This window comes from Cebus imitator, unplaced genomic scaffold (assembly GCF_001604975.1).
Source record: "Cebus imitator isolate Cc_AM_T3 unplaced genomic scaffold, Cebus_imitator-1.0 Scaffold19, whole genome shotgun sequence".
NCBI lineage: Eukaryota > Metazoa > Chordata > Mammalia > Primates > Cebidae > Cebus > Cebus imitator.
Window position 1 is genome coordinate 8490791 of NW_016107334.1, and position 23857 is coordinate 8514647.

Here is a 23857-nt window from a genome sequence, read left to right on the forward strand (position 1 = left end):
CTCCTGCTCCATGTAGGGGCTCCATCATTAGGGCCGATTGCCTCTTAGAAAACAATGTGGACCCCTGGAAGGAGAGACCATTGCTCCTTAGAAGCTAGGAAAATCGGAGGGATGAATGTAAGGTTGGACAGTGAGTTTTATTCCCAAGTCCAAATCTGAAGACACTGTCTTGATTATTTCTGTAACCAATGCAAAGAAGTGTTCCACTGAGAAATGCCTCAACCGTCAGGAGAGGCAGCCTCAGGGACCATGCCCAGTACCTGAACCACCGTGTCCATAAGCTATCAGCACTGGGACTAACTGTGCCAGGGTTGTGACCATCAACTGGAGACAATGACATCATTCCCAAGAAAAGAGTGCCCGCACTCAAGGCACACATTAGAAAACCTCTCCAGGGGCAGACGAATGCCAACAAGGTCCAGTAAGTTTAGTTCTTGCTCAGATCTGGAAAGCTAAGGACACACCTCCGATTTTGACCGTGAAATCTTCGGCAACCATGCAGTTCCGGGCGGCCAGGTCTCTGTGGACGAACTTGTTGGCGTTGAGGTATGCCATGCCGTCTGCAATCTCTCCAGACATCTGAATCATCTTGCTTAGGCTTGGAGGTGCTAGGACTGGATTATTCTGTCGGAGATTTAGAAAAAATTCACATGAGAATTTTGGATTTTTTTTCCACGCCAATTTCTTTCAAGTTTTGCAGATCATCTTTGTTCAATCTGGGCACCGAGGGTTGTTCACGCTAAGAAACCAGGTCTTGCTGGGAAGGCACAAACCATCGTGGAGAGCACAGCACCTGCTCACTCCCTGCAAACTTATCTGCACCCTCTCCCTGACCACATCACAGAGTTGCTGAGGGAAACACCAATTTGCACTCTCTAGGACCAGCATTTTCTATTTTGGGTATGGCAAAGATTATTTAAAGGTCAGGCACGGTGGCTCAGGCCTATAATCCCAATACTTTGGGAGTGCAAGTCCGGCGGATCACCTGAGGTCGGGAGTTTGAGACCAGCCTGGCCAACATGGGGAAGCCCTGTCTCTACTAAAAATATAAAAATTAGCTGGGTGTGGTGGCACACACCTGTAATCCCAGCTATTTGGGAGGCTGAGGTAAGAGAATTGCTTGAACCTGAGAGGCAGAGGTTACAGTGAGCCAAGATTGAGCCACTCCACTCTAGCCTGGGCAACAGAGCAAGACTCCATCTCAAAAAAAAAAAAAAAAAAAAAAAAAAAAAAAAAAAAAAAAAAAAAAAAAAGAATATAACGAAGCTGCAGGGTAAGCACACACATTTTATACTTGACATGAGATAGAGAAAATTTAAATCTGACCCATCTAAAGGTGAATTTTAGTTCTGAAAGGGATTTAAGGACTTCAGTAATCATCTTGTCCCATCCTCTTATTTTATATTGAGGACACTGAGGCCCAGGAACCTGTAGCACTGTCTGAGGACCACAGGCAGCCAGGACCAAGGCCATGTGTTCTGAATATTTTTTCTGTGTGTGAAACTGGGAAGGAAGGGAGTGAGTTTCGGACTTTTCAGAGGTGCCGCAAATGATGCTGGTGAGAGAGACTCTGCCAAGTCTCCAGTCACCTGTTTCATCAAGCTTTTCTCCTTCATGCTGGCTTCTGTATTAAAGTCAGCTAATAGCTGGGAGTGGTGACGCACACCTGTAATTCCAGCGCTTTGGGAGGTGGAGGTGGGTGGATCACCTGAGGTCAGGAGTTTGAGACCAGCCTGGCCAACATGGGGAAACCCTGTTTCTACTAAAAATACAAAAGTTAGGTGGGGATGGTGGTGCACGTCTGCAATCCCAGCTACTCAGGAGACTGAGGCAGAAGCACTTGAACCGGGATGGCAGAAGTTGCAGTGAGCTGAGATCACACCATTGCACCCCAGCCTGGGCAACAGAGCAAAACTCCATCTCAACATAAATAAATAAAAATAAAGTGAACCAGGAAGAGGCACTAACACCCAGGGGTGCTGGGGACCAATACTTGGCGTCATTCATTCACAAGCACAAGCAAGACACTAACTCTGGATCAATCCTGAAATGTGGACGTACAGTCTAAGGAAGCCAGATTCCCAGTCGCAAAAACAGTGCCGGGGAAGGAAGGGGGCGCTGTGTGTGTGTATATGGGGGGGGTCGGGGGGGGGTTATGAATGAGTGACCATCTTGTGCACAGAGCTCAGTGGGAAATCACCCAAACTTCCCAGATACAAGGGCAAGAATCCAGGCAACCTAACCTTGAAGTTTAACACGTATTTACTGACAGAGTGCCTGCCACAAATGCAGCCCTGCGCCACATGCTTGGACTGAGATGAAAAGCTCAACACAACAGGGTGGGGGGGGGGGTCACACTCCAACAACAACACAACACAACACCAAGAGAGAACGCACGCAAGGACCTGAGTCAAGGGCATCGAGGAGTCAGCAGAGGAGATGGTTACCGGAGTGGGCGGGAATGCTTCGGGGAGGGAGTGGCACTGGCCTGGCCTGACAGGTAGACACTGATGTGGGGAGGAGACTGGGGGCAGAGGGAATGCAGGAACAAAGGCACAGAGGGGCAGAGCAGAGGGGATCCAAGGAACAGGAAATTCCCCTCACAAAGATCAGAGTCAGACTCTAGCTGCGGAAATCCTTTGTACAAATGACCTATAATCAAGCATGCAGTAAGAAACACTGGACGCTGAAAAGCAAACTGATTTAAAGACACAACATCTTCTTGCAGGGAGGCTCTAAAGGAAAGAGAGCATAAGGCAACATGCAATATTAGTGGAAATCGAAACTGACCTCCGTTTCTGGCCTCAGAGACCGGAGATAACTCTTGAGATCACCCCGTGTCATCAGTTCCATAATGACCAGTGTTGGCTGGCCCTGGGACACCACACCTAGCAACCGCACCTGGGAGGAATCAAAAAGAAAGACTCAGAGGGTCAGGGTGGCCCTTGCTGGTGCCTGTGTTGTCTGGAACTGTCTCTGTGGTGCCACGGGCTGGTCTGAGCAGAGGGGTCTAAAGGTAACAGTGAGGCAATGGGGTACCTATCCAGAAGGCAAAGGCAAGACGCCAAACCCACGGGTGGAGCCAAGAAAGAACACACTTGGGGGGGGCTTATGTGAGACTATCTCCCTGTGCTGCATTTTGGCCTTTCAGGAACATTCTCTTACCACATGGTGACAATTGAACTCCTTCATCACAGAAGCCTCGTTGAGAAACTCGATCCTCTCACGCATGCTTGCAGCCTCGTTCACCGTTTTAATGGCCACTCTGGTTTCGGGTTCATCTTTCACCACACCCTTGGCAACTCCTTCATACACCATCCCAAACGACCCCTGCCCAAGCTCCCGGCTCATGGTGATCTTCTCCCGAGCCACCTCCCACTCATCAGGAATGTACACTGGAGAAGAAACCGTAATTAAAGCAGGTACAGAAACAAGGCCTTAGAACGTGCTCTGGGGGAACTCTAAGCCAAAGGACATAAGATGCCACTTCCTTAAACCCACAAAGGAGAATACCAGGAGGTGATGGCATGGCTGGCTCTCAACTTTCCACATGCTGTAGATCTGAGTAAGAAAATTGTACAGTCGGGTTCTAGTAGTTCAAATACTTGAGGATTTCAAGATAATTTGAGGATACTAACACCACATAAGGACCAGAACAAAGCAAAGAAGCCTAGCACAGGAAAGAAAGCAGTTGTTTAATTTCTTTTCATCACGTAAGAATACATTTTTGAGAAAAGCAAATTAACCATAGGGGATAGAGAAACTGAATGAAATGGTCAAGCAGGATTTTACTCATCTTCATCGGCAGATTAAAATGCAAATGTGAAAAGGAGGAGAGTAGCAGGGAGACAGAGACGAGTTCTTATTCTGGGTTGGGAAGGTCAGAGTTGCGTGTGAGAGGTGATGGTGATGCGTGTGATGGATGGATCCAAAAGAGATGTCAGGGCCCTCAACACAGATGCTAGGCTTGGGCTATCTAACATGGTAGCTGGTCCCCACATGGGGCTACAGATCACTCCGTGTGGCCAGTCCAATTTGAGATGTGCTGTAAGTGTAAATAAAATACACATGGGATTTCAAAGACTAGCCAAAAAAAAAAAAGTGAACTATTTAGGTCACTTTAATACTGATTGCATGTCAGAATGGATAATATTTTGGATATATTGGGTTCGATAGCACATATTATTAAAATGCATTTGATCTGTTTCTTTTTACTTTTAAAAAACATGGCTACTAGAAAATTTGAGGTGACACAGGCGAACTGCATTATTGGTAGGATTACTCTAGTCAGAGTGTCTCCCAGCCTTGGCTTTGATGGCTGGATATCTAATGACGTGCAGAAGCAACTCAGCTCTGAGACTGAGGAAGAGACCTGGTGGTGCCCAGCATGGAGAGGCAATTAGGCAGCTGATGTGCAGAGGCGTTTCCAGGGCTCTTGGCCTGGGCTCTGTGAACTCAGGGACCTCCACCACTGGGTCAAGATTTGGGAGGAATACATGGACATACCGAGCCTGAATAGGATTTCTTCTCCGGGTTCTGTTTCTGTTTAGATTCTATCTGGTTTAAGAAAACAAATAAATGGGCTGTGTGTGGTGGCTCATGCCTGTAATCCTAGACCAAAATGGGAGGATTGCTTGAGCCCAGGAATTTGAGACTAGCCTGGGCAACACGGCAAAACACTATCTCTATTAAAATATTAGCCAGGTGTGGAGGCACACACCTGGAATGCCAGCTACTGGGGAGGCTGAGACAGGAGAATCGCCTGAGCCCAGGAGGTCAAGGCTGCAGTGAGCTGAGACTGTGCTACTGCACTCCAGCCTAGGCAAAAGAGCAAGAACCTGTCTCAAAAAATGAATGAATGAATGAATGAACGAATGAATGAACGAGTGAACAAAAAAATGAATATTTCTAGGCAGGAAGGAAGGCAAAACAAAAAGAAAGACGGTCGGAAAGACAAAACCAAACAGAGGCTCGATTCTACACCTCCAAATGGGTAGGGTAAAAATGAAAATAAAATCAACCTATTCCATAAGATCCATATGAAATATCACTGATTCCTCTGAAGCTAATGTCCTTGCCTGACGGGACCTGCCACCAGACTTCTACCATACACCAACTGTTGGAAGGAGGCGGTCCTGGCTCAGAAAGGAAGTGGAGACGGTTTTCAGATGCTGACCCTGGGCCTGTGACTGTTTTTGCTTTCGTGCTTTCAGATGGTGATCCTGGACCTATGGCTGGATGTGAGAGGCTGACAACTGTACCCCAACATCTCCATATCCCAACTATTGACCCTTACGTGATGTCTCAAAGGAGAGATGCTTCTTATAAATGAGGCCCAAGAGTGGCACCACCAATTTAGACCTCCAAGGAGTGTCCAATATGAACCTTATTAATCATCTTGAGCTTTCTATACATTTTTGTATTTCATAGTACGTATGTTTCAAGGGTTTCACGGATGGAACTCGGCCCTCCAGTTGGCATACGTGGTTTGCACCCCAGAAGAAGAGGTGGGTGCTCGTCAGGAGAGTAAGTATGCAAGACACATCAGGAGACAAGGCTCTTCACAATGCCCCTCAAAAAATATAAAGAGTCACTGTGTCCAGCCATTTATCTCTGAGAATCCAGGCTTGCTTTTAATCAGTATTAACTATGTAGCCTGCCATAAAACACGGAGTTAAAACCAATCACATTCATTCCCTGGGAGGTCCCTGAAGTCAATACCCTCAATTCTTTTCTCGAAATTCAACCCAACAGCTCTGACTTTAAGCAGCAGTCCCCAGCGCCACCAGCCAGGAGTGGTTTCTGTGCACATTGTTATCAGCACTTTCCTGTAGGGGATTTTCAATGTACTCTGGAGAATGGTGACATGCAGATTAGCTTTGAGAAAAAGAAGTTTTTAAAGCACCTTTGAACTACAATGTCATTTTGTCACCCCTTGAGGAAACTGGCTATAAGGTGCTTGTCAAAGGCCGAATAAATTAAGTTCAAATAAGGTGACACTTCCCACCTGTCAGCCTGGGTGCCAGTACATTTGTTTTTGTTTTAATGAATACAAAGACATATTATGAAAGCATTCTGGAAAAATACAAAATGTGAATTTAAGTCACCATGAGAATCTGATTTTATTGTACTGATGCTTTCTCTTCCTGGACACTTCATAGTCAAAAGCTATGCAGGCCAACTTCTGATGCTGTATTTCAAAGCAGAGTAGCTTCTATGGTAGAGCACAGTCCACCCTCACAGAAGGGGGAAGTGGTCTTGCCTTGTTCTTATCAATTCCATTATCTGAACTGATCTTCCTTCCTTACTGGTTTTCTTTTTAAAAGCTATTATAGAAACAATATATATCTATCTTCTTGCTGTACTTTGATTTTTTAAGAGACAATCTCACTCTGTAGTCTAGGCGGTAGTGCCATGGTGGGATTCTAGCTCATTGCAGCCTTGAAATCTTGGGCTCAGGTAATCCTCCCATCTCAGTCTCTGGAGTAGCTAGGACTACAGGTGCATGCAACCACATCTGGCTTTTTTTTTAAAGCGGAAGTTCCTCTCCACAAATAACAACTCTTGTAACTGTGGTGTGCATCCGTTCAGAATGTTCTCTCTGCTGTATATACACATGCATACAGATGTATGCATGCATATATTACTATTAAAAAACAAATTTTCGAGACCTTTATGTAGACAGAAATAATGTCCTTATTATTCTGCACCTGATTCTCATTCACAGGAGGCTGCTTTTGATTGACTTTACTGTAAACTGAATTAGAAATGATTAAAGAACCCATAGTAAAACCCTACATAGTGTAACAGTATTTTCACATTATCAAAGTATTTTCTTATGTTTTCTCATTTGATCATGATAATCAAGTAGAATAATCATGTCTCTTTATTTCATATCTCCTGCCTCTACTTTCACTTCTCCTGAAGCAAAGACAGCAAATACTTTTTCTAAACATACTCACTCAACATCATGCACTAATTTATTCATTTGATGAACCTGGTCCAGCCCCTCCTGCAGGCCAGCTTCTTTGCCTGCCGGGGGGGATCTCACAGCCCTTTCCACAGTGATTCCATTCTCCTCCTGACTTCTCAACTGTCTAGCTACGTGAGCCTGCACAAGTTTCTTCTCATTGCTCATTTCCGCACCTGCAGATGGGCATTAAGAAAACCCACCTTGCAGCCGGGTGCGGTGGCTCACGCCTGTAATCCCAGCACTTTGGGAGGCCGAGGTGGTGGATCACAAGGTCAGGAGATCCAGACCATCCTGGCCAGCATGGTGAAACCCCGTCTCTACTAAAATACCAAAAATTAGCCAGGCATGGTGGCATGTGCCTGTAGTCCCAGCTACTTGGGCGGCTGAGGCAGGGGAATCGCTTGAACCCAGGAGGCGGAGGTTGCAGTAAGCCAAGATTGCGCCACCGCATTCCAGCCTGGCGACAGAGTGAGACTCCATCTCAAAAAAGAAAACCCACCTTGCAGGGGTGTAAGGAACAGATGGGACGGTGTTTGTAAAAGCCCCTAGCAAAGTGCCAGGTAAGGGTCCTAGTATCACTGGACTCAGTGACCAACCCACTCACCCTAATCCAACTCACTCAAAAGGTATGGCTATAAAAATACTAGAAAGAAAAGAGCACAAAAGGAAATAACCATTGAGGATCACCCAACTTCCAGGTCAAACCTTCCCAGCCGCTTAACTGAATTCCTCATTAGTTATTACCAAAGGGAATGTGAATGAGCCACGAGCACATGACCTTAGTCAGAAGAGAATGACAGAAAAATTCCATGATAAAAAAAAAAAAAAGCAGAGCTGTAATTCTTCAAAGACAATTATAATGAGATGATGCTCAGGCTGAAACTAGTTTAAAAGGACATTTTGTCAGCTGCACCATATCCTCTGACTAGATGTTAACAATTAAAAAGCTGTTTTCATTCTAGCATAACATCTCAAGCAATTAAATAAATTGATAACTGTGCTGGCCACATTCATCTCTAAAGCCTGTGTTTCCTTGTGCCCCATGCAGTCCCAGAAGTTTTGACATATTCATTCAACTGCTAAAAACGCTGATTAAAAAAAAAAAAGAAGAAGAAATATTAATGAAGACAGATCCAAGGCCAAAGGTAGCCCAGAACAATGGAAACCTCCTTCCTTTCCCGAGTTAGCAACCCTCCTGAAAGCTCCCGATCGACCTCCCCTGCACCCTGGCAGTGACGGCGGCCCGGACTCTTACCATCCGCAGCACTGAAGTACTCCGGGTTCACAGAGGCATACAGGACTCCATTCCCCAGCCTGCTGTTACTTCTGTCAAAAAGATTAAATGTAGGTTAACGAAAGGCCACCTCCATCCAATTCTGTATATGCTTTCATCTTGGTTACAACAGTTTCATTTGTTCTGTCTCGTGCAGTATCAGAAGAGAATGGGAAGAGCTTACTGTTCACAGCAGCTCTTGTCTACACTCCCAATTCAGGCCTGGGAGGCCAGTAGACACTTGCTAACACATCTGGCTTCCTCAGAGGCCTCAGATTAGAGCTTTTTAAGAAACATGTTTCTTTACTTCATTGTAAATAAAAAGGCTTATTTGATTGGGACGGCTAGTGCATCACATTTGGAAAAGCACGCACCAGGAGCAGTATCTGTGTACTAGAAAAGCCAGCCAGGGGAAGTTTCTGTACTATCGAAAAATTATTTTGGCTGTTGTTAAAATCATTAGCAAAGGCCAGGTGTGGTGGCTCATGCCTGTAATCTCAGCACTTTGGGAGGCTGAAGAGGGCAGATCACCTGGGGTTGGGAGTTCAAGACCAGCCTGACCAACATGGAGAAATCCCATCTCTACTAAAAATACAAAAAATTAGCTGGGCATGGTGGCGCATGCCTGCAATCCCAGCTATTCAGGAGGCTGAGGCAGGAGAATCACTTGAACCCAGGAGGCAGAGGTGGCAGTGAGCCGAGATTGCACCACTGTACTCCAGCCTGGGTGACAAGAGCAGAACTCTGTCTCAAAAAGAAAAATCATTAGAAAAGGTTCTCTTTTCCTGTGAAGAACATATGATGGGAAAATCAGGTTTTCCTGTCCATAAAATATTTCCTTGAAATCTTCAAAAAGATTACCTTCACTCATACTCAAATCATCAAATCACTTAGCCACAGAAACTGTCATAACTTTGCACATCACTGACCTCTTTCTATGGAAGACGTACAGCATAATCACCAACCCTCCCACGATCAACAGGACGGCGACAGGCAGAGCGATGATCAGATGGATGAAGTTTTCATATCCCGCTGCAGCAAAGAGGAAATGATAAAATATCACCAGGTGAACAATCTGCTCATTTCATGTTTTCACATTCAGTCCAAAGTATGAAAAAAAAAATCTGTATATTCCTTTATTCCCCATCACAGAGTAGGAATTCCTAAAGGTAAATGGTGTCAGGAATAGAAGATGGCAAACAAACAATTATTTGAAAAAAGAGTAAATATGTACAGACTGAAGCATATACTCATTTTTTAAAGTACGGTATATTCTGGGGTAATAGTTCCAATGATAGACTGAAGGAAAATCTTTGCATGCAGTTTAATGACTGTTAGTGAAGATGCATATATTTGACACTAATTTCCCAAATCCCATAGTATGTTCCAGGGTTTGGGGCCATGTCCCTGGTACCCAGTCCAGCATCTGCCATACAAGTGCTGGTTCTGATGGTAAGTGGTCTCTGTGGTCTCACACCTGTAAAAGGTCTCAAATGCTTGCAGCAGCAACACTTCTAATGAATAGAGTGAAAATTTCTATTCATTTTCATAAAATGAACAGAATGAAAATTTCTATTCATTTTCATGTATAGAATGAAAATTTCTATTCCTTTTCATAAAATGAGTAGAAATTCTTATATCTAGGTATAGTGCTCAAGTTCTGCCGGCTCTTATCTTTGAGATAGTCACAGACAATTTAAGATAAACACGCACATACATGCACACGCTGGAGAGCACCCCTTTCCAATGCTGCTGCAAACATCTGAGTCCTTTTATAAGTCTAAGACCACATATGGCAAGGATTCAGAGAAGGGAGAGGAGATAGGAAGTCCGGGGAAGCTCCCCAAGAAAAAACTTCTTTATGATATGCTTTCTTTCCTTTGGGGTGGTGTGGAAATGGCTTTCCTAGAAAATGAACAGCTTAGAGATGATACTAGAAAGAAGTCAGGGCCAGCTCACAAGGGATCCTGTCCAAGCTAAGCAGTTTCAACCTTATTCTTCAGATTAAAAGGAGTGAGCAAAAGGTTTCAGACTCAGCAGTGAACTAATCAGATTCAAGGTCCAGGGAAATGGCTGTGCTGAGGACAGACTATGGGACCTGGCAGTAAGAGGAGGCATTTTCATGTCTTGGAGAATTGGGGGAACCTGCCCTGTCTCCTGGGCATGCTCTGCGTTAGCCAGTTCAGACTTAGAAAGAAGTCACCGATCCTTGTCTATACACCAGGCAGACTGACCGAGATGATCTGGCTTGGTAAGTCATGGCCCCAGGCTGAGGCTCATACGCTATGAGCTATCATCAAAAAAAGAAAGAAAGAAAAAAGAAAAAAATACACTATGAGCCATCATAGTGTATGAGCCTCATCCTGGGGCCATGACTTACCAAGCCAGATCATCTCCGTCCCCCAGGGCAAGTGACCTGGAGTCTGGGCTTTGGCGGTGCTGGTGGTGATAGAGGGCTGGATTCCAGAGCCATTTAAGAGGCAGAATCCATGAGGCTTGGGTTGGAATGAAGAATGGGTGGCTGGAGAGAAAGAAGAGTGAGGGACGCCGTGAGGTTCCTGGCTTGGGTAACAAACACATTACAAGGCCATGGACTGAGCTAAGGAACAAAGAAGAGAAGAGGCCTTTTGAGGGCAACAACTGTGATTCTGGTTTTGGCACAAGGAACCTGAGACCTCTATGAGACATCCAAGTACAAATGTCTATGTGGAAATGGGCTTGGAATCACTGGAGATCTAGTTAACACTAATTCTAAGTCCCCTATCAATGATGATTTTGCCATTAAAAAACATCAGCATGGTTACTCTTTAAAGGCCACTAAAGCTGTTGTAATTTTTAAAATTAAAAGTATTTTAATCAAAGATGAAAGATATTTTTAGTGATATTATCTCTTTCAAAATGGATGCAGGCTCCAGCATTTTGTACTTCCTAAAAACACTCACAGGTGATTATTGCCAAGGGGAAGTGAGCAGATTTTTCTTTCCTCCCCCTGAGGACTATTCCTTCTGCTTGTATCACTTACACTACTGGTCAGGTTGTACTGTGTTCTTTTCGAGTTTCACATTTCAACAGGGACATGGAGAAACTGGAACACATCCAGAAGAAGAACAAAATGATTAAATGGCTGGAAAATTGGTATATGATACTGGGCTACAAGAAAAGGCCAAACGACCTGAGATTATTTCATCTGGAAAAGAGAATTCTGAGGAGTAATTTAATGGTGTTCAGGCACACAAAGAGTTCCTAAAAGGAAGGCAGTTGCCTGAAAGCTTCCAAACCTTCCATCTCCTCTGAGGATTAAATAAGAGGAAATGAGACTAAACTGGATCAGGACCGAGTCTTGTCTGACATAAAGAAAAATTTCTCAACGGAAAAGCCGGCACACAGATCCAATTTCCCTGTAGTATGTGATAACTTCTGCTGGAAAAATTCCATCGGAAGGACTCCTGATATCCCACAGGCATCCTGGCACTTACACAGTTAAAAATGGAGCAGCAGAGGCAGATAGGAGCATGTCATGTCCCTAAAACAAGCCAAGTTCACTCAACCCAAGAAGCCAAAGGTTGCTGTTTCACAGATCACAGACCCCCAAACGAGGCTCTGTTTCTAGGAAATGGAACAGCCTAAGAATTCTGTCTTGTTAATGACTTGAGCATAAACTCCCAATTCCTCAGTCTGCACCAAAGGGTGAGCACTGTGCATCTCCAATGCATATGGGGGCTTTAAAAGGGCAATGGAGGGTCTGAGATGTTCTCATGGATATTCCGGCCCTGTAGCAGGCTGAACCAGATGGCCTCTGAAGTTCCTTTTTCCCCTTAGGATTTCAAGCTCTGACTCTGAGCCTTATCCATCTAGCTTTACTGAGCAAGTAGGAGGTGTAATGGTCAATTCAATGTTTTGTAAAATGTCTTTCGTTTAATAAAGCAAAGGTCTTTGCACATAAGCCAGGTTGAAAGCAACGGTCTCCTCTGGCTCTCCAGTGACTGCATCACCTCAGAAGAGAGGCTCGGATCCTCTCCCTGCCTGCCACATGAGGTAGGGACCCAAAGCTCAGCATGTGCCCTGCCCAACCTGTCACACATGGTGCTGGTGTGTGTCAGCACCTTAGCATAACCCTTCTGAAAGCCGGCAACTCGACTGTAACAGAAAGTGCGAGAGCCACAAACACTCAGCCTGTCCTCATCCTAGACCAGCTGGCTTTTAGTTTTACCATGTTTCTTCTCCCTCCACAAGCCTTACTTTTGGCCTGGACATAGAAGAACACAGGCTCTGTCCACGACCCATTCCCAGAGAGAGATGTGGCCTGAATCCGGGCTGTGTAGTTCCCTGGGTTTAGCCGGTTTAGCTTGGCCCCTCCATACTTCCTGTAGTCCTGTCTGGACACACATTCTCGCTGATCCTGGGAAAATAAAACATACAAGTCAATTTCCCATAAACGCAGGAGAAATCCGTTCAGGGGCCTGCCAACTGAACTCACTGCACTGGGGACTCCAGCTGCCTGATCTGACCTCCCACCTAACAATGAACCCGACTGTCGGCAAAGAGGAAGAAATCAAGCCTTAAAAGGTCGTCTTCAAGTAGCTTTAAGCACACCCAAAAGCTTTAACCAAACATTTTTGTAACCAAGAACTCCAGAAGTATTAAAAGTTATTGGAGCTGATCTGGCCTATGCCACAAGGTTATCTTATACAATGAAATCGTTGCTTGAGGGCAAAGAGCAGCCTAGTGCTGTGCACACTGTGGAGTACTCCTTATGGAGTATGGCGTGGGTATAAAGACCCAATTCCTCACCAACTTGGTGCATATTTTATTAAATCCTATGCTAACCAGGAAGTAACCTGTGCAGTAAGGTAGCGTATGCTGTCAACGGATGGAAATACATGCAGGCACGGGCCACTGCCCCAGTCCTACCTCGACTTGTGCTCCATACTTTATTTCATACATTAGGATCAATCCATTGGGATTCTCAGGTTCTGGCCACTTTAAAAAGATGGAGTTTTCAGGCCTTGGCTCCCAGGTCACTGGCCCAGGAATATCATCTGCTCCGTCTGTACAATTTAAACAAGTGACAGAGTTGGATTTGGGTTCCCTGGGAGGGGGGCCAACACTGGGCTGACCTGAGAATAACCCCCTCATCCACGCGGGCAGGACTATGGCAGTCACGTACCCTGCCCCTGAGCGGGCTGCTCACACACAGCAGAGGAGGGTTCAGAATCACACCAACCCCACGACTTGCACGTCTCAAGATGCCACAGGATCCTCCTTTTTCCCCAGTCCCGCAACAAAAAAAACCTGTTGCCAAGCACAGCAGGAAAATCTTGGCAACCTAAGTAACTTTCTTCTATTCTGTGCCTACCACTTGAAAAAAGAAAGCTTTGTGAAGCCACCAAACACAAGCAGCCCTGAAGAGATGCTGAATAAGCAGAAGCAGGGCACGGGGCCCTGCCGGCTATGACAGGGACCCTCGGTGGCCCGCGGCCACACACAGAAACTGCAGTTTTCACGCAGGCACGAAGGATGGCCCAAGCCTGGCCTGGGAGGAAGCTGCTGGGAAGCTGGTGCCAAGAGCAGGGCAAGCCTCCCTGCTGGCATCAATTCCTCCAGCTGCTGGTTGACCTTGCAGTGGTTCCTCTCTTGATTTCGCTTCTTGAACCAGTAAACAATGAGGTGATAAGCAAAGGTCACGGAAAGTTACAGCTGGAAAAGGCACTGGAGGGGTCAGCTGGCTATGTCCCTCCTAGGAGGGCTAAGGAAACTGAGGCAGGGAGCCTGACGATTGCCTCAAGGCATGCTGCCATGCACTTCAGTGCTAGCACTGCTCCAGGAGGACCCCACGCCCCCGATACCCATCACCTCCTTGCTCTTTCTACCGCCTGAGGCCTCCTAAAGAAACTAGAACAAGGCAGTTCTTGTTCTGTCTTTGAAGACAACCACCTTCAATGCCTGAGTGACGGGCAATGTCTACGGACAAGGGAAAGCCAAAGACTAAGTAAGCAAGACTGGAGCCTACTCCAGGAGTTGACCTTGAGGGGCAGTGGTTACTCTGGACCAAGGCCACTAACTGGGGACATCTCTGAATATGTGAGAAGTCAGGAGGGGGCAACTCAATTTATTTGTGTACAAGAGGAGCAAAGGGCCGTGGGAGCGCACGCTGTGAACCAAGCAGCAGGCGGAGGGTGGGCCCTGCAGGGAGATCCCTGCATCCCAGCCCAGGAGAGTGAGGGCTGTGTTCCCTGGGCAGCTGGTCTACCACGCCACCTGCCAATGACCGCACACCATTTAGCAGCCAGGCCTGAGACTAAGGGTCTTGGCCCTGGGTGTCAGACCCTGTGTCCATAAAAAAACATTTTCACTGGGTTGTGAGGGAGGTGGCAGTGGGGCCAGCTGGATCATACCATACCTGCAGGCATTGTCCTTGCAAAGACAAAGTTGGAGGCGCTGCAACCCAGCCTCTCAGCCTCGTGGTTGCAGCTGTGGATATCGATGCGGTACAGTGTGAAAGGCCGAAGGTTAGAAATGACAGTTCTCTCCCTGTTATCCACTCTGCTCTCAAAGAAAGGGTACTCCGTCTCGAGCTCGTCCAGGTCTGTGATGTTGTAGGTGTCAACGGCCGTGGTGTTCCTGCTCCGGCTGGACGTGCTGCTGTTGGATACCTGGATGACATCTCTCCGCTTCCTGTCAGGTCTGCAAGGAGGAGAGAAATGTGGCTTTTAAGTGCTTTTACCTCTTTCGTCTTTTCTGTGACTTGAGTAAGGGTAACAGCAGCATCTTAACCATGGAATAAAGAGAGCTCTTCAGCCCCCTTGGATAAGAACTCGTGAATAACACGGGGATGTCCTTCCTCATTATCTTGCTTTCTCTACTCTGCAAGTGACAGAATGGACACACAAACTCTTGCCCCCAACCTCTGGCTCTCAGAGTGGATCTTCGATTCTACCTAGAGGCAAACAGTGTTACCACCATGCTTGGCCAGGCAATCCTGGCTGTGTCATCAGAACACTCAGGCCATCTGGTCACAGATCTTCTGGTTAAGCATTAAAGGTGACAAACCTACCAGGGGCACTAAGATGTGTTAGGGCAGGAGGGAAGGGGTGAGGTGGTGTGGCAGAGGGCCCAGAGACCTGGTGCAGAGGGATATGAAAGCCTGTGGTAGTGGCTCCTTGCATCTGCCTGACTGTGGAAATAAAGATGCCTGGAGCCCAGCGGCAAGCAGCTCCACGGACCCCAGGGCTCTTCTCTGGGGTTCCTGCTGCAGACCCACCCCAACCCTGAGCTGCACTTGCTACACTCCACGGGTCCCTGGAGCCCAGCCAGGCCTCCTCCCACTCAGCAGTGAACGCCTGTGGCCTCACCAAGGTCCTGCCCATGAGAGGGCAGAGTCTTGGTCATGGACTTGAGTGGGGCTGGGAACAATTGAACAGCAAAAGGGAGTAAAATCATCACCAAAAAAAACCATTCACATCCAAAAGGGCAGATGAGGCACGAGGATGCGACCCTCCAACTGCTGCTTTGGTCAAATATGAAAAAATGGGCATCATGCCTCCCCCTAGAAACCTTCAAACATAATCCTAACGTTTACAGGAACCACCAAAAAAAAACAAACTATGAGAGGGGCATCCAGATGGAGATAGGGTAACCTTCAGGTCAGCCACGGAACCAGAGCGGGAAAACGGGGCTGAGGCCTTTGGCTAGGGTCACTGGTCTTAAGAATAGGCAAAAGGCAGGGAGCAAATGGGATGAATTCTATTTGTCCAGGGAAATAAGGGAGAAGGCCCAGAACATGAGACGCTCATCAGTGCCACGGAGAGGAGAGCGCAGCAGCAGGAGCAGAGAGGGAAAGCTCACGCAGGGAACAGAGCAACGCAGAAGCCACTAGGTTCAGCTAACGCTCGGCAGGCTTCTGGCTGGTCCTTAGGCCAGAACCTGGAAGGGGAGGGCAGGGGGCTTGGGGAAAGGGCTTCTGGCTTCCCATTCTTTTCAGCCCATGGATTCCCCTGAGGAAAACATGGTCCTTCTTTGTGTAGTGGGGGTCCCACCAAAGGCATAAACTGCCCAGCATAGATATGCTCATTCCAACAGGCAGAAAACTACAAGGTCAGGGCATGTACATTTGCTTTCACAATACTGGGGGAGGAAGGGTAAGGACACCAGGCTGATAATCCACAATCCTCACACGCTGCAAACCAACCAACCAGCTAACCAAGCATTCCTGGAAGGGAAAAATACAAGAAACCACATTTACTGCCAGGGACATCTTTGTCAACACATCATCAACATTTCCTGCCCTCCCTTTAAGACCAGCACAATATACACTTGTGTCTGTCAGAAGTTTCTTAGGTTTGATGCACTGCAAAATAATTCGGTGTCAAAACCCCTCTCCCAGCCCAGCCCACCCCCATTTAACTGGGATGACATCATTAAGTCTACTCAGTAGTTTACTTGTTTATCAACACCACACTTGTAGGGATTGCATAGCTCTCAATCTTGACACCAAGGCAGCGACTAGGGGAGGGAGGTGACACAAAACATCATCTGGAAGGCAGGAATGGGGAAAGCACAATGGTCCATACATCGCTTTTTGGTAAACATTTCCAGATTGTGTGCCCAACAGCAAAAACTACTGCCAACGTTGCCTACTCCACCCCATGATGCAACCTAGTCCTACTGGAAAACCTTTTACTTTCCAACAGCTGTCAACATTTTAGCTAGTTAAACCAAACTATGCGATTAACAAAATAAAGACAAAGGAAGGCATTTACCACCAAATATTGACGTCAGAAACTAATTTTACAAACTCTAGCTTTCACTGTACCTCAAAACATACAGGATATGCTGGACAATGTATAAGGAACTAAATCTGACTTAACTGGTTTTGTCCCACAGACAAATTGTTCTTAGAATGAACTGAAAAAAAATCAAACCCACTTTCGGACAATTCAGTTGTAACACAGCAAGACGGCCTTTATGATTCAGTCATTCTGTCAGGGGGACACTCCTTTACCTGAACTCCGCCAGAACTCAGTAGGAGGCAAAAAACAAACATGAGCTTCTTATAAATTATGGCCTCTCACCATGGACAAAATGTTGTCTTAATATACATCCATGAAAAGAGAGAATCACAAGTTGGACGTGTCTTAGGAGAGAGAAAGTAAGGAGTGGGGGTACAGATAAACACACTTATCAGATGGAACAGCGGAAACTTGTTTTGAACCCAACAACACAAATGCTATGCACTAATACCATCAGTGTCAATCACAGCTCTGCCTTCACAACTCTTCATCTTGTGGTCCACATCCGATGAGGAAAAAAACAGGTCTTGCCTTGTAACTACAACTGAAAGCAAGGGGACTTTCAGCAAAATCTTTCCAAATCCTCAACTCACAACCCAAACCTCCTGCTGGTTGGCGGAACAAGATAGCAATGTAACCAATGGCCTTTGACAGAGAAAAGCAAAGTTCCTGCCCAGCCTGCTTGGAACACTCTAAATCCATCCTCCTGTGTGGCAGGCGGCAGGAGCTGCCACGAGCTGAGCCTCTGCTGGTCTGGGTGCAAAGGACCATGGGGGAAGGCAATGCAATGGAGGGGAAGAGGAGGGAAAGACAGTCGGTGTGTGGGAATGAGGACAGTTCCCAAACCGATTCTTAATTAGGATGTCGAAAAGGACACCAAACCTCACTGAGTACCAGTTTCCAGACCTCTTTGCAATCTAGTCCTCACACTTTGGGCTTTCTAGGAACCACCAGTGATAAACGAATCTGAATAAGAAAACAACCTTGGGCACCGAACCTCAAGGCTCACTCAAAGCCCTGCCACCTATCAGTGGGCAGAAGATGCCCCCAGTGGGGCAGGCAGGGCGGGGGACATGAGGGGCTCACAGGCCCTTTTGACAGCTCTGGTGGTTTTAACTGTGAGAGAGAAGGGGAGGGGAAGAAAGCCACCAGGCAATGAAGAGGTTCACTTTCAAAAGGAAATGGTGCCTCCAGTTCTAACTGGTCTTGATTTCCCACTTTGCTGATTTCTCGAAGTGAGATAGCTATTTCAACCATTTTGCAAATATCAAAAATGTCACTTGGCAGAAAAAAAAAATCACTTTAAAAACCATTTGTTGTTAAAGCCTAAGGAAGCCTTTAAGAGCAGAGTCACTGGAGAATAAACAGCCACTACAGGCTCCTCTCAGGGTCGGGGGCAGGGAGGGGAAGGGAACGTGCTGGGTGGGGTGCTGGCAGCAGGGCGTCATGGACACCGTGGTGGGTGGCTCATGGGTACCATGCTGATCTAAATCCATCTCCTCAGCCTAGTTTTCAGGCATGAGGTCGGTTCCGAAACCTGCACTATTATCTTTCAGGAAGAGGGGCCATGGGACCCCACTGTGCTTCCATCTCCTTTCGCAGGCATTACTGGGCTAATCCTTTTTTGAAAGGAAAAAAAAAATGTTCAATATCTTTTATTGTGTTAAAATAAAATTTTAAAACAAAATAAAATATACATAAGATGGCCGGGTGTGGGGGCTCATGCCTGTAATCCCAGCACTTTGGGAGGCCAAGGCAGGTGGATCATGAGGTCAGGAGTTCAAGACCAGCCTAGCTAAGATGGTGAAACCCCGTCTCTACTAAAAATACAAAAATTAGCTGGGTGTGGTGGCGCAAGCTTGTAATCCCAGCTAATCAGGAGGCTGAGGCAGAGAACTGCTTGAACCTGGGAGGTGGAGGTTGCAGTGAGCCAAGATTGCACCACTGCACTCCAGCCTAGGTGAGTGCAACTCAAAAAATACATATATATGTAAGATAAAATTTTGCCATTTTAATCATTTTAAGGGTACAGTTCAGTGGCATTAATTCCATTCACAGTATGGTACAACTATTATCATTATCTATTTCCAAAAAAATTTTCATCGCCTCAAATAGAAGATCTATCCATTATGGAATAATTCCCATTCCCCTTCCCACTCTATCCCCATGCCCTGGTAAACTCAAATCTACTTTCTGTCACCATACATTTGCCCCTTCCATATGCTTCACACAACATAAAATCGGACACTATTTGTCCTTTTATGTCTGGGCCTTGTTTCACTTGGCATGGTGTCTTCAAGGGTCATCCATGCTGTAACATGGATCCAAATTTCCTGCCTTTTTATGGCTGAATAATATTCCACTGTATGCTTAGAGCCCGTTTTGCTGAGCTGCTCATCTGCTGACGTGCGCTGGGTCGTTTCCAGATCTGGCTCCTATGAACAGCCCTGCTATGAACACTTGCTTTCCTCTGCTGCTGTCCCACTCTGCGGAAACCAAGACCACAGCAGAGGAACAGAGTTCTTGGGGCAGAGGCTGCGTTGCTCTGAAAGGCAGAGTAGCCATGGAATAAACAGCCACCGTGGGCTGTCTCCCTACACTGCTCCCCAAGCCTACTTGGAAAGGATGCCTGCAGCTCCTGGCTATGTTTTGAAGTCAGGCCCCTTCCAACACAGACTCTGATTATTTTCCCTCTTGCTTCACTCGTCCTCTGTCAGGCTGAGAGAGGCGGCAGAGAGAACTGGGAAGGGAAGAGATGGGCCCAAATTCTGGCTTTTCCTCTCACCAGGCAGCGGATTTCAGTACTCTGAGTTTCCAGGGCCCTCTCTGCCTCTACCACAGGGTGCCCACCTGCTCTCTGTGGGGGTTGGGGCTGAGGCAGCTGCACCTGTCACACAGGTGGCCCCAGCAACCCGAGCCCTGGTCCCCGTTCCCTTCAGGGCTGACCGACTTCCGTAGGGACTCACTTCCCTGAACCTGTCATCTTTTGTGGCTCCCTCTCAGTGGCTACTGTGCCATGTCCCCAGCTGCTGACTTACACACTTCCTGGTGGGGAGAAAGGCAAGAGAACCTGCCTGAGCAGCAGCTTCTGCCAACTGAAATTTCACATGAGCTCAGTACCTGGGCACGAAGATGGAGTTGTGCAGGAAATTCTCAAAGACCTTGCGGTACTCGGCCTCCTCCTTCTCTGCCTGCTTCTCAGCTTCGGTTTTGGGGCAGGCACAGCAAGGCCCTTTCTCTGTGCCACACACCTCAGTCTTGGGGTTCTCTGTGACCTCTTCAACGTCGATGGAGCCGCCAGCATACTTCCTGATGGGGATTTTGTCTTCTCGGAAAAGAAAAGCCAAAACAAGAGTGGGATGAAAGCTGTTACACATGCCTGTGAGGAAAAATCATAGCGCTCAGCACCTTTCATCAAGAAGACGGCTGGTCTTGGCTGGGCACCGTGGCTCATGCCTGTAATCCCAGCACTTTGGGAGGTCAAGGTGGGTGGATCACTTTAGGTCGGGAGTTCGAGACCAGCCTGGACAACATGGTGAAAACCCCGTCTCTACTGAAAATACAAAAATTAGCAGGGCATGATAGTGTATCTGTCATCCCAGCTACTCGGAAGGCCAAGGAATGAGAATTGCTTCAACCCAGGAGGTGGAGGTTGCAGTGAGCTGAGATCATGCCACTGCACTCCAGCCTGGGAAACACAGACTCTGTCTCAAAAAAAAAAAAAAAAAAAAAAAAAAGCTGGTCTCCAACAGAGGACTACACTGTTACCTGATATATGTAATATTAGGGCTCAGGTACATTCAAACCCCAGGAAGGAACAGTCACGCCCTCGGTCCAGGCCACTGCTGCACCTACCTTTGGAGCAGTAATTGTGCCGGTAAAGGTAGCTGTCCTGAGGCTGCTGCTGCCAGCGCACGATATAGTAACTCAGGTTGCCGTTGGGCAGAGAGGGAGGGTTCCACTTCACAATTAACTGAGAAGAGGAGTTCGATGCTGAAAGCACGTCCAAGGGAATGGAAGGAACTGGAAAGGGGAACAAAGAACATTCCAGAAAATGAAATGAACTTAAGATTCAGGTTATCAGGTACTCTGTGCAAGCCACCACCGGGAAACGGCAAGTTTGACCTGGATAAAAAATAACAATGAACAATGGAATACAAAGTGAAAAGTGAACCTTATTTTGAAATAGTACTACTTTAAATGCCAGCATTTCCCTTGATAATCTATTTCCTCAGGTAATCTCTGCGAAAACAAACATTACTAAGTTGTAAATGGAAAAAGGCTGCGGAGGTACAAGCAGAGTTAGAAGAGACAATGTGAAAGTCAACAGCTAATTCAAACACCTGGTATTTCCTGTTTATTATTGCTGCCATTCTCCACTGCGCTGAACTCCAGCAGTTTCGACAGCAGGTAAAATAGGCTGACTTGGATTTCATCTGAGATTTCGAATCTCTGATAAAAATGTCACGAAGCCAAAAGAAAAAGGGGAGTGGAAGGGGGCTGGAGAGCCTGTGTATGGGAAGGAGTGTGTGTGCCCGTGTCCCAGCTGTGTTTAAGGGGGTGAGGCAATGCAAAGAACACGGAGTCCACCATTTCCACACACATCCTTCAGTACGCTGACCGAGGCATGACTCTGAAAAGCAGTCTAAAACTGCAAACGCATGGAAGCCTCATTCCAAGCAAAGGACTCTGTCACCAGTAGAATGAATGCTGATTATAGGCAGGGCACAGTTATCTGATCAAGCTTTAGTTATGCTGACCCCTGAACCCAAATCCAGAGCTGATGTGTGCATAGGGGTCAAATGCATCCTAGGACCACGGAAATCATATCTTTATTGGGTTTACAAAAAAAGTATCAATGTTGACGGCTTTTCCAAAGCACAGGACACACATTCACTGTGTATCACTTAAGCAACATGTTCACCTAAGCCATTTTTAAAACTTGAAAAGGGTGGACAGCTTGAGGGTGCTCCAGGCTATACGATACACACAAGGTTCTGAACATCTTTAAGGGATGATACTTTGGAAAAAGGTTATGACTAATACTAGCGTTTTCAAAGGAAACATAACCACTTCATGCTCAGCCACTTTAGGGTTTCCAAAAATAAGGACTTCAAAAACAAACAGCTCATTCCTAGATGCATTCTTATGATAGGTGTCACAGAAAATGCAGAGGCAGAGGACCAAGTTCTTCTCTGCGTGTAAGGACAGGGGAAAAAACGTAGTAAATGGACTCATTTGTACAGTGCCTGGTTTCCAACTTTATGGAAAGGCAACAGGTTTCTTGAGAATCTGTCACAATAAGCTGAGATTCCTGTTTCCCAAACGCTATAGTGAACTGCTGGGCAGGGTTACTTCCACATTTTAAGATGAAAAACTTATTCTGTCGCATTGAGCCTCTGCTACACCAACCCACACCCAGGATCAGAAGCCTGTGCCAAATTTATTTTTATAAGCACGTTACCCAGTGACATGACTGTGGCCACGCACAGGATCATGGAGATGGGGTAGGAGGGGAGGAAGCAGCAGGTGTGCAGAGCAAAAGGTCCTCCCCGCCAGCATTTTCTCCTCACCTCCTCTCTGCCACTTAAACTCATTTTGTGCTAGCTTGTGAGTATTTAAAAACATCCTACCCACTAAAATAATGGCTATTATCAAAAAATGTTTCAGTGCTATGGACTGAATGTCTGTGTCCCACCCCAAAATTCACATGTTGAAATCCTAACCCCTAAGATGACAGGATTAGGAGGCGTGGCCTTTGGGAGGTGACTGGGTCATGGGGGTGAAGCCCTCATGAATGAAATCTGGACCCTTCTATGAGAGGCCCTGAAGAGTGCTCTGGCATCGCTTCCACCATGCAATGACACAATGAAAAGACCGCCATCTATGAGCCAGGGAGTGGGCCCTCACCAGACACCAAATCCGCCAGTGCCTTCATCTTGCACTCTGGGACTTCCAGAACTATGAGAAATACATTTCTATTGTTTAAAAGCCACCCGGGCTATGCTGTTTTTTTGTGACAGAAGCTCCAATGGACTAAAACAATCAGTATCTTTAAACCTCAAGTGCATTTTCCTACTTCTGAACTAGTTTTTATATACTTGGAAAACATTTATGTTTGCTTTTATTGTTTCCAGATCTGGAGTTGAGAAATAAGGCGGTTCAGAACCTGAAGACAGAAGAAGGAAGGAGGAACATCTTCATCAGTGAAAACTTTGAATATCCACAACATACTACATCTGCCGTCTTTCAACTTTTGTTGACCTCCTTGGAAGTCTACAGGCTTGGAACACCAGTGAGCTACATGAAGTAAGTGGAACACCCATCAGCATGGTTTCAGTTCCTGGAGATTGGAACATCTAAATAAACAAGAAAGAAGGGCAGCCGGAGATGACTGTTTCCTGGCTGGGCCGTCCAATGAAACCAGTCCAGCACCCTGGAGGACCTGGGCTCATAGGCACAGAGCAAGATAGAGATGATGGAAGATGGTACCAAGGCCAGAAAATGGCACGAAGAGCCTAACATATTAGAAGTGGGGAAATGGGCCAGGCATGGAGGCTTATGCCTGTAATCCCAGCACTTTGGGTGGTCGAGGTGAGCAGATCACCTGAGGTCAGGAGTTTGAGATCAGCCTGGCCAACATGGTGAAACCCCATCTCTAGTAAAAACACAAAAATGAGTTGAGTGTGGTGGCAGGTGCCTGTAGTCCCAGTTACTTTGGAGGCTGAGGCAGGAGAATCGCCTGAACTCGGGAGTCAGAGGTTGCAGTAAGCCAGGATCGCACCACTGCACTCCAGCCTAGGTCGAGACAGAGACTCCTCA

The 23857-nt window shown here is 46.6% G+C and overlaps 1 protein-coding gene across 1 annotated transcript in view; it reads right to left on the reverse strand.

Annotated features, from left to right (window-relative positions):
* Nucleotides 1–23857, reverse strand: part of IGF1R (insulin like growth factor 1 receptor) — a 315455-nt gene that overhangs the window by 22368 nt on the left and 269230 nt on the right. Inside the window, exons 8-17 of the mRNA XM_017517024.1 lie at nucleotides 20891–21099; nucleotides 20156–20360; nucleotides 14647–14930; nucleotides 13158–13294; nucleotides 12486–12645; nucleotides 9176–9278; nucleotides 8229–8299; nucleotides 3166–3395; nucleotides 2791–2901; nucleotides 465–624 (exon numbers count right to left, since the gene is read on the reverse strand). Of these exons, the coding sequence (XP_017372513.1) occupies nucleotides 465–624; nucleotides 2791–2901; nucleotides 3166–3395; nucleotides 8229–8299; nucleotides 9176–9278; nucleotides 12486–12645; nucleotides 13158–13294; nucleotides 14647–14930; nucleotides 20156–20360; nucleotides 20891–21099 (1670 nt within the window). The remainder of the gene's footprint in view (nucleotides 1–464; nucleotides 625–2790; nucleotides 2902–3165; nucleotides 3396–8228; nucleotides 8300–9175; nucleotides 9279–12485; nucleotides 12646–13157; nucleotides 13295–14646; nucleotides 14931–20155; nucleotides 20361–20890; nucleotides 21100–23857) is intronic.